General features: G+C 54.9%; 1 protein-coding gene across 3 annotated transcripts in view; it reads right to left on the bottom strand.

Annotated features, from left to right (window-relative positions):
• Positions 1-4363: 4363 nt before the first annotated feature.
• Prdm15 (PR/SET domain 15) overlaps positions 4364-10456 on the bottom strand; it is a 36593-nt gene continuing 30500 nt past the window's right edge. For all 3 annotated transcript variants that reach the window (XM_076868001.2, XM_076868002.2, XM_076868003.2), the window contains 3 exons: positions 10164-10244; positions 9368-9577; positions 4364-7529 (listed from right to left, as the gene is read on the bottom strand). In XM_076868001.2, coding sequence (XP_076724116.1) covers positions 7053-7529; positions 9368-9577; positions 10164-10244 — 768 coding nt within the window. In that variant the 3' untranslated portion in view covers positions 4364-7052. The remainder of the gene's footprint in view (positions 7530-9367; positions 9578-10163; positions 10245-10456) is intronic.

The raw sequence follows: 10456 nt of genomic DNA, 5'->3' as shown, positions 1-10456 counted from the left end.
AAAGAAAGAAAGAAAGAAAGAAAGAAGGAGAAGAGAGCCTATGGATATATAATCTTTACCAGCTGTTCCTTGACAAGGGGTTAATATCCAGAATATATAAAGAACTCAAAAAACTCAATGCCAAAAAAAAAAACAAATAACCCAATCACCAAAGCAAAGGAACTCAACAGAAATTTCTCAGAAGAAGAAACACAAGAGGTCTATAAATATATGAATAAACATTCAGTGTCTCTAGCAATCAGAGAAATGAAAATCAAAACTATACCAAGATTTCATCTCCAGTCAAAATGGCAGTTACCCAGAATATAAATAATAATAAATGTTGGTGAAGATGTGGGGTAAGGTACACTTATAACATCATTGGTGGGGCTGCAAATTAGTTCACCTACTTTGGAGAACAATTAAATTTTCCTCAAAATAGTAAGAATGGAACCACCATATGACCCAGCCTATTCCCTCTTCTTGGTAGTAATCCAAAAGAACTAAAATTGCCGTACTCCAGCAACACAGCCACTTCAATCTTTGTAGCAGCACAATTCACAATAACCAAATATGGAATCAACCTAGATGCCCGTCAATAGATGAATGGATCAGAAATATGTGGTATATACAAAATGGAGTTTCACTGAGCCATAAAGAAGAATGAAATTTTGGCATTTGCTGGTAAATGGATGGATATGGAGAAAATCATGCTAAGTGAAATAAGCCGGGCTCAGAAAGTCAAGGGTGGAATGCTTTCTGTCTTGTGGAAGCTGGAGCAAAATGAGGGAAAGGAGGCCGTGGGGAGGGGGATGGGATTTCATAGAGACACAGGGGAGATCAGTGGAGTAGAAGAAAAAGGGGGAGGGGGAGGGACGAGAAAGGGGAAGAATTAAGGAATGAGTCTCACAGAATCGTGTCTCACTCATACATAAATGTACCAAAGGGATTCCACCTTTATGTACATGCAGAAAGTGCCAGTCAGAAATAAATAAGTAGAGGAGTGAAAGGGAGATAGTAGAGCAGAGGAGGAAGGGGGATTGAAACCAAATTCCTTGTATGTATAGTTGTGTCAAAAGGAACCCAGATACTAGTGTAAATATAATGCTCTAATAAAAAATTGCATCCTTGTGAAGTGATTCATAGGACGGGATTTTCCTTTTTTTTTGTACCAGGGATTGAACTCAGGGGGCTAGACCACTGAGACACACCCCAGCTCTATTTTGTATTTTATTTAGAGACAGGGTCTCACTGAGTTGCTTAGCTGGCTTTGAACTCGCCATCCTCCTGCCTCAGCCTCCAGAGCTGCTGGGATTACAGGCACACTCCAACGCACTGGGCCACAGGATTTTCCTTTTTATTATACTTCGTATTTTTAATTAACACCTAACATTGCACATATTTCTGGGCTTCCCCGTGATCAGTCAATGCCTGTGTACCAGGTGTAATGACCAATCAGAATAATCAGCATTTCACGTCCTTGCCTCTGTGTTCGGGACCTTTTAGCTCCTTGTAACCCTGTCATATTAGGTGGAGTCAGATGGAGTGCAGGGCTAACTTCCCCTACGTTTAGGCAAACTTCCTGAAAACTCCATCCAACCTTAGGAGGCTCAGGAGGCTGACTCTGCAAGGTGGGAATAGGTGGTCTCCTCCAAGCGCACAGTCAGTCCTCAGCTGAGTCCCGGGCCCTCTGCTGGTCTCTGCTGCTGGTCCTGTGCAGCCCCATCCTCCCCAGCACTCTGCCCTGGACTCTGCCTTGGTCCCTAGCTGAGGCTGCTGTGCTCTGCCTGGGCTCCTCTCTGCACCGTGACTGGACTTGCTCCAGGTCCCAGGTCCCCCTGTCTGACCCTGAGCGGCTGTCATGATACGGCTCCTGGTAGTCACATAGTTTGAGCAAGAGAGAAATATTTATTGTCTTAAGCTGCTAAGATTTTAGGGTTGTTTGTTCCTGAAAAAATGAGCTACTTTACTCTGATGAAACAGAATCTTTCGAGAAAGGAGACACATGTGAGAATACACTTGTGTGTGTGTGTGAAACAGACAGCCCAGTGTGCAGGACAGTGCCGGCCTGTGAGGGCCACACAGGGGAGACCGCCTGGCTCCTGGTCGGTCCTGCCATTGCCTGATAACCCTCCCTGTGCAGGGAAATGCCCACACGATGCCCACACGGCCCTCCCTCCTGCAGCTCGCTCCCAGCAGGAGGAAGGAGGGAAGACAGAGAGCTCCTGGGTAAACAGTAGAGCGTGCAGGCAGCCCTCAGCACAGGAACTGTGAGCTTCTAGAGGGTTCTGGAAGGCTGCTGAGTTTGGGCTGAGATTTGAGGGACAAGCAGCCATTCACCCAGGGGAAGGGAAGGTACAGAGCCAGGAGGTGGGCTGACCCAGCAGAGCCCGGGGCCGTGGAGGGGTCCTGGTGGGCTGCAGAGAGCGCTCAGGACCCAGCATTCCCGAAGAGCCTCTCTGCAGCCCTAGGGCCTGCAGGACCTGGTGCTGCATGCAAGGCACTCAGGAGTCTTTCATCTGGCTCGGCGGGTAGGTGACAATACGGGACGCCTGCCTGTCCAAGGGTGGCTGAGGCAGAGCATGAAGCATCCCGGGGAGGAGGGGAAGTTGGACAGTCACTTACGGGGTTTCAGCTGACCACAGAACCAGGGGGTTCTGGAGGGTGCTAGAACTGGACACTTTCAGAAACGCTCAGGACATTAGTGTGGAAAGAAGGTGCAGGGTGACGCTGGGCTTGCACCCACAGGTGGATGACAGGGCTGGTGGCTGAGTGTGGGGATGGAGCACAGGGCCAAGACTGGGGCAGCAAAATGCAGAGTGAGATCATCCCTTCCGAGAGTGGGCTGGGTCCAACAGGGCTGTTCTTGAGGCACCAGGGGGACACTGGTGCTCCCAAAGGAGTGGCAGAGCCCAGGGCACGATGCTCCTGAGCAGCCTGTGGCTCTCGGAGTCAGCTCCTCCTTCCCTTATGACTGTGCTACCAGTCTGTGTCCAAAACTCAGAAGCAAGCAGCTCAAGCCAGGACCAAGCTCTGGGCTGCCGTGAGAGTGGCCACCAGCACTCAGGAGACCTGACGCTGCACATAGTGGGAAGGAGCCAGTTCCCAGGTCCCCAGTGGAACTCCCACTGCCCAGGGATGTATCTGAGATGCAGGGTGGGTCTGCGCAGCAGTGAGGGGCACTCTCCCTCTTGGTCCCCCTCCTTGTGGAGGGCACCAGCTGGGAGGGGGCGCAGGCTGCAGGGTTGAGGCAGCCAGTTCATGCGGTGCCGGCTGCCTGTAGCTGGGGTCCCCGGGGACTGAGGGAATGGTCTCTGGTCAAGGAAGGGACACAGGCTTGGGTGGAAGGGTGGTCACAGTCAACCCCTTATTCTGGAAACCCAGGACCACCTCTGGATAATTCTGCCAAGTGCACTGCCTCCCAGTGAGTTTGTTAGTCCCTGTCCTGATCTAGGGCCCCTTTGTGCCGGTGCACTTGTACCAGAAGTGGAGATGGTCAAGAGGAGCCGTGGCCCCACCAGCTCCCCTCTGGGCTCTGGCCCTGCTGTGTGGGGACGGCACTCACGGACTGGGACTGTTGTGCTTCCTCACCCCTCGGCTGGAGGCAGCGCAGGCTCTCCCTAGTCCATGCCCAAGCAGAGATGCAGGCTGCCGGTGGCCAGGGATGGACACACATCACTGGTTTCCTCCCAGGAGGGTCTGAAAGTTCCCGGTGTGCAGAGCCCTATGCGCGTGGTACACACAAGGAAGCCTCTTAATTGGCAGGCATCCAATGAGTGGATCCAATCTGCCAATGGGACAGCTGCCAGAAGCCACCGAGAATACCCACAGTGCCCCATCACTCCTTCCCTAGAGGAAGGCAGACGTTGAGGTGCTTCATAACTAACAACATGGAACACGTAACTTAATATCTGGTCAACAGGACAGCAGGGCCACAGAAATGCCTTGGTTAGGGTCCCTTCTGCCTACGGATCTTTTTGTGCCCATTCTCCAAGCCAGGCTTCATAAGAGGCCACACAGGCTCTTGGGCGTCTCTTTCTGGAATCCTGATGGCTCCTCAGTGAGCACCTCAGGACTTATGCTCTGAGCCATCTGGACACTTGTGGCCCAGGACTGGAGGAAAATTAAGATGTCACCCCCCTGGGGCTGGGGACGTGGCTCAAGCGGTAGCGCGCTAGCCTGGCATGCGTGCAGCCCGGGTTCGATCCTCAGCACCACATTCAAACAAAGATGTTGTGTCCGCCGAAAACTAAAAAATAAATATTAAATAAAAAATTCTCTCTCTCTCTCTCTCTCTTTAAAAAAAAAAAAAAAAAAGATGTCACCCCTGGTGGGGGTCAGAATGTCACTGTGGGTAGCAGGAAGCGGGCTAGCAGTGGAGAACACAGGTCACAGCACCTTTATTTACCATTATACAAATGATGTGACATGAAAGACACTCAGCATCTCAGGACAGTCGATGCCTTTTGAAACCCAACGAGAAGGTCACGCACGCTGCCTTCAGCCGGGAGCCACCAGCCTCCGCCTGTGGACCCTGACAGTGGAACCAGGCAAGGCACTGGAATCTAACCCCCCCACCAACCCGCCCAGCGGTTCTGAGCTGGACACAGGGTGGGGCACGTGCACAGCACTTTCTTGAGAGAACACGTTCACACGCTACAGCTGCGCCAGAGGCCGGTCCCCTCCTGCAGAGCACAGGACGCATGGCAGGCCGCGGACCCTGTGCTCTGCCTGCAAGAGGCAGGCCAGCTCCACCAGCTCATCGGTCAAACACGTCCTCAGGATTTAAGTTGTCATCACTGAGATGGGCAGCAGGGCTCGCTGGCCGCATGGCCTCTTCCTTTAGAGACACCCCTGTGCACCCTGGGTCTCGTAAAGAGTCAAGCACTCTGAATAACAAGGGTGTAGAGGCAGAGCAGCGGCCCTTGAGGACTCTTTGGGCTGAGAAGAACCTTTTGTTCGCTATCCAGTTTCTTGTGAGATTCACAGCAATTGCTTTAGGACAACACGCTTGCTCAGACGTGACCCTATCAAGATCATGTGTGCACAGAAGCCCGGGAGACAGTCCGGCTGTGTGAGTGCCCACCCGCCACCCGGGGAGAAGCTGCCTCTGTGTTTCAGCAACAGTGGCAGCGCCCACGCCACATGACCTGAATCAGATTCTTCAGAAACATCTGACACAACTCCTTTTAAAAAAAAAATAATCAGAACAATTGAGAAGGCCTTTCTTTCCCAGGAAGCAGGATGAGGGACAGATGCCCGTGTAGGTCAGTCACCAGCCTCGCCTGCACAGGCTTTTCGCCAGGCTGTTCTGCCCTGGAGACTCTGCAAATGCAGAGACTGGCACTAACGTTTAGGGAGAAAGCTCAGGAACCTGGCTCTCCCGGTGAGTCCAGGGGCGGCTGGACGACTTGTGGCTGGAGGATGGAGAACAAGCCACCCTTGCCCAAGAGGGAAGCCACCTCCCGTGAAGCAGTTCCTTATATATATAAATAACAAAAAATAACTACCATAAATTAAGAATTCAAACACTCTCCCACTGCGGAGTCTGCTGAGGAAGACGGCACGCGTGGGCCCGGCAGGGTGGGGGCCAGGGCTCGGCATGCCCACTGGCTCCGGGCTCAGAGGGCACGTATTGCACAAAACCAGCTCCAGAGCCACCCTCAGAAGCTTGCTGCTGGGAATGAATTGAAGGCCCAGGAAAGCCCCATGCCGCCCCACATACCTGTGCCCCAGAGCCAGGCTCTCCTGCCTTACTCAGCCACTGCCCAGTTCCTGGGGTCCCTTCAGGTGGCCTCCCTGGTAACAGCAGGCAAGCTGACCCTCACAGGCAGTGCTGAAGACAGCTCCTCTCCCACACCCGCACGTCCCACGCTGCTGGCTGCACACAGCGGGTTGGCCAGCCAGGCCCTTCACCCCGGGTGGCACACGGCGTGACGTGTGTCCTACAGAGCTGGCTGTAAGAGCACTCCACGCATCTGCTGCTAGGCTAACCTCGCCTGCCTCCACTACCACGTGCAGGCAGCCGAGTCCTCGGTGTTTCTGGAACACACACGCTTCCCTGTCCAGAGCCTGATCACTCAACGTTTTTTATAGGGAATGGGTCTTCGGACACACCCACCTTTGGAATTGAGGTTCACACAGAAAGAAAACATGGATTTCTTCCCTGTCCTTCTGTTCAGGGCTCTGACTGAGATTCAGCCACAATAAATACTTCTGGATGGCAGAGAATCCTGAGACGACTCCAAAGGAGCCTCGGAAGTGAACTCTCCCACTGGGAGAGAGCGCCTCTGCACGGGCAGCAGTGCAGAATCGGATGTGGACAGTCCTACAGTGCAATCGACTTCATCATCTTAAAGTTAGAAAGACAATATTGGCCACAACAAGGTCTTGAATACACGTTTGAAATAAAAAAGAAAATGAAAAACCGTATGAAAATTGATTGATGGACATTCCCAACATGTCTTTTGTGCCTGGGTGGGTGGCCTCACGTGACCCCTTGCCTGTGAGGGACTCGAAGGCAGAGTCCCATGCCACTGTGGCACATCTCACATGTGGTCTCAGTCCACAGCCCTGCGGCAAACTGGACTCAAGCCATATTTTGAAGAGAAGTTACTTCAACCTCTATCTGCTCACTTGCCAAAAAAAATCCAAGAGTGAGGAGAAAACCGTGTTCTCTGCTGTGTGCTGCCCCGTGACTACTGTGTGTTCAGTACAGTAATGAGCTCCAAAGAAAACAGAAAATGAACGGCTTGTGCTCCTCATGACAATCGCTCTTGGGACCTGCTTCTACCTCTACGCCCCTTCTCCAGCCCTGCCCTCAGCGTTCTGAGGCCGGCTGCACGACCTTGGTAAGGCATATCTGGCACGGACCGAGTGTCAAACCCTGCCTGCTGGGTCGTTTCTGGAGCTAAGCCGACACTCCCACAGCTGCTGGGGTACCTGGAGACGGTCTGCAAAGCTACGTCCACCTCAGGCACGACGCACTGTATGCACCTTTGCTCTGTTTGGTATCCAGCACACACACCTCAAGACACCCCCAGTCCCTGGCTCTGTCCGGTGGCGGCAGCAGCTCAGTAGCTGTACATCTGCTGCTGCTCGGCCTGGACCTGGGGCTGTGCCGCCTGCTGTGGGGGTGCCGGCGGCTGTGGCGGCTGCAACACGTCTGTCTGGGGCACCGCCCGCCATGTGAGTGGGTGCTGCTCGCTGAGCTGGCTCCCCAGGGGTGTGATGGAGTTGACCAGGGTGGTCAGATTGATGAAGTGGGCCACAGACTGGGGGCTGGAGGCCTCTGGTGGCGGGTGGACCTGGACATCGTGCTGGCGGTTGTGCAACATGGCGGAGCCACTGACGGTGTCAAAGGTCACGGTCAGGATGGAGTTGTCCAGCTGCAACTGGCGTTCAGGGGTGGTGAGGTGCCCCACAGCCACTGGCTGCAGATTGGTAAACTGAGTCCCAGCTGCAGTGGTGATGGGGGTCACGGTGATATTGGTCAGGCCAACGGAACTTGATGGGGCAGTCACATTGGGGTCTCCCAGGGTCACCACCACCTGGAAGAGTGACACAGAGCAAGAGACAGTGAGGTTTGCTGCAGCGGGAGGGTGGACTAGGCTCCCGAGAGTGCACTTGGCTGCAGTGTCACAGTCACACTGGGGTTGTCACATGCTCCTGGTTAAGGATAAGAGGCAAACAGCTTTTGGTGAAGGGGACACCAAGTTAATCTTGTCCTGGGAAAATCATTTCCACTGGAAAAGAGAAACAAGATGCAAATAATAACCAGGCCACAAGGGGGCAGAACACTCCAGGGAGGGGCTGCCGGGGCGGGCAGGAGGAAGCCAGCATGAAGAGCAACTAAGAACAGAGCAGGGAGGAAGAGCAGGAAGAAAAGATCAACATCAATCAGAGACATGAGGTGGGAGGGAAAGGGAGAGAAAAGGGAAATTGCATGGAAATGGAGGGAGACCCTCAATGTTATACAAAATTACATATAAGAGGTTGTGAGGGGAAGGGGAAAATAAACAAGGAGAGAAATGAATTACAGTAGGTGGGGTAGAGGGAGAAGATGGGAGGGGAGGGGAGGGGAGGGGGGATAGTGGAGGATAGGAAAGGTAGCAGAATACAACAGTCACTAATAGGGCATTATGTAAAAATGTGGATGTGTAACCGATGTGATTCTGTAATCTGTATTTGGGGTAAAAATGGGAGTTCATAATCCACTTGAATCTAATATATGTAATACGAGATGTCAAGAGCTTTGTAATATTTTGAACAACCAATAAAAATAAATAAATAAATAAATAAATAAATAAATAAATAAATTTAAATAAATAAATAAATAAAAAAGAAAAGAAAACGGAGGCCAAGCCTCCCGCAGGCACTGCCTCCCGCCCTGCTGCCTGCAAGCCACAGAGAACCTGTCATGGTTGGGTCTGAAATGCTCCCCAGAGACACCCCAGGCTTGGGACCAAGGAGCGCCCCGCTGGTGGCACTATTTGGGGTGGTAGGACCTTTAGGAGAGGCCTGGTCGGAGGGAGCATGTCACTGCGGGGTCTGCCCTTTAGAAGGTGTTTTTGTCCCCACACCCCATCTCGGCTTCCCTGCAGCCATGAGGTGACAGCTTGCCCCTGAGCTCCACACCATGATGTTCTTCTGGAACGTTCTTCCTCCTCACAGGCCAAAGTGATGGCCAAGTGACCACAGACTAAAACCTCAGACCACAAGCCAAAATAACGCTTCCCTCCTTTAAGCGACTTTCCTGGGCATTTTGTCAGTGGTGGGAAGCGGGCACGATATCCTCGCCGCAGGGTAAGGAGGAGAACGTGACACCGCAGTCCCAACAGCCAGGCAAGGGGGCGGCTCTCCTTCCTAAACAGCACAGAGGGCAGCCGAGTGCAGGGGTCCCCTCCAGAGTGGGAGGCACGCAGAGGCAGGGCCCTGAGAGATGCGGGCCCTCAGGAGCAAACATGATGAGGCTGAGCAAGAGATGTGTCGGAGGAGGGGCTCAGCTGCCCCATCCTGTCCTCTCCCCCAGCAGAGGGCCCGCCTGGCCTGCAGTGCCTACGACTGCCCCTCCACAACCAGGGGACGCACTGGCAGCCTGGGGTCTCCCCACCCTGGGACCCCAGCCAGGGTGACGTCCGTTTCACACACTGGGATGTCAGGTCACTGCTGACAGTGACCAGTGTGATGTGGAGGTCAGAGCCTGGCGTGCTACAGGAAACAAGGCCAGTGTGGACCGCAGGACTCAGGGCAGACCCAGGAGGTGTCCACGTGTGTGGGGCGCACGCTGCAGATGGGCTGGCGTCCTGTCGTGCAGACGCCTGTGCTTGGGGAAGCGGCCTCCATAAGAGTGCCTGGCACCCGATCTCACAGAGAGAAGCCAGCAGACCTGCTGAATGCTCTGCACCGCGGAGCTGGTCTCGTCGCCCACGCTGCCCGTGAACTCGGCCTCCTTTTCCGAGTACTCGCTGAAGGCGCTGTCCTCGGGGGCCGGTGCCCCTGCCCCCTCCTCGGGCTTCTGCTTCCTCCGGTGGCTGCGCTTGGCCGTCTTCCCGGGCTTCCCCTCGGCCAGCTCTTCCTGCTCCAGGTTCAGCTCAGGCTGTGGGAAGACCAGGTTCAGCGACGACAGGCCAGGACAGCCCTGCACCGCCCTGGACACACGGCAGGCCAGTGGTGAGGCGCTCAGCCCACGGTGCAGGCTTCCAGCAGAACTCTCCCCGGGGCAGAAAGAGACCCCTGTAGGACGGCTGTGGTCTGAAGGGCCTGCCCACGACAACTGTGTGGACGGCTCCCGGGGGAACCAACCCACGTGCCCCCTGCAGGGGTGGAGGGAGAGACGGGCCGTGGCCAGATCCTCCTGCCAGGTCAGTCCTCCCTGGGCAGCAAGGGGCCTGGGGAGGTTCTCCATGTGGTCCCACTGCCCCTCCCGTGCGACTCATGCCCCCAAGGCAGACAGACCAGAGTAGTCTGCCAAGGCGTGGTCACAGTGGCTTCCTTCCCACCGACCGCAGGCGGCTCAGGCCAAGTGGCTCGTGGGTCTCTGGTCTGGACACGGCTGCCACACACTCCCTCACTGGACCCAGCGGCCTGCATCTGCACTGCACCCAGGACCTGTGGCGTGGCGCTTGGGCGTCGATGCACTGCACCCTCAGTCCCTTGTGCCCGCGGGGCCCCGTGCGGCTCACCTGGACGATGCCGATGGAGGAGGCGTCAATGGTGGTGGTCTCAGGCAGGTGGTCCAGGTCATCGATCCTCACTGCGAGGACCTGCAGGGGCATGGGACAGTGAGCAGGGATGCCAACCCCCACGACGGCGGCCCCGGTGACACCCGAGGAACCCAGACATGGGGGTGGGGGCCCTGAAGCAGGGGCCCTCAGAGAAGTCACTGCAGGGGGCTGGCTTGAGACTCAGCAGCCCATCCAGGAGGGTCCCCAGCCCCAGACCCTGACCAGGTTCCTGCAGGCTCTCACACAGCGGG

Source organism: Callospermophilus lateralis, chromosome 10 (genome assembly GCF_048772815.1).
Source record: "Callospermophilus lateralis isolate mCalLat2 chromosome 10, mCalLat2.hap1, whole genome shotgun sequence".
Taxonomy (NCBI): domain Eukaryota; kingdom Metazoa; phylum Chordata; class Mammalia; order Rodentia; family Sciuridae; genus Callospermophilus; species Callospermophilus lateralis.
Note: the sequence above shows the minus strand (reverse complement) of the source record. Positions and strands in the feature narration are given on the sequence as shown.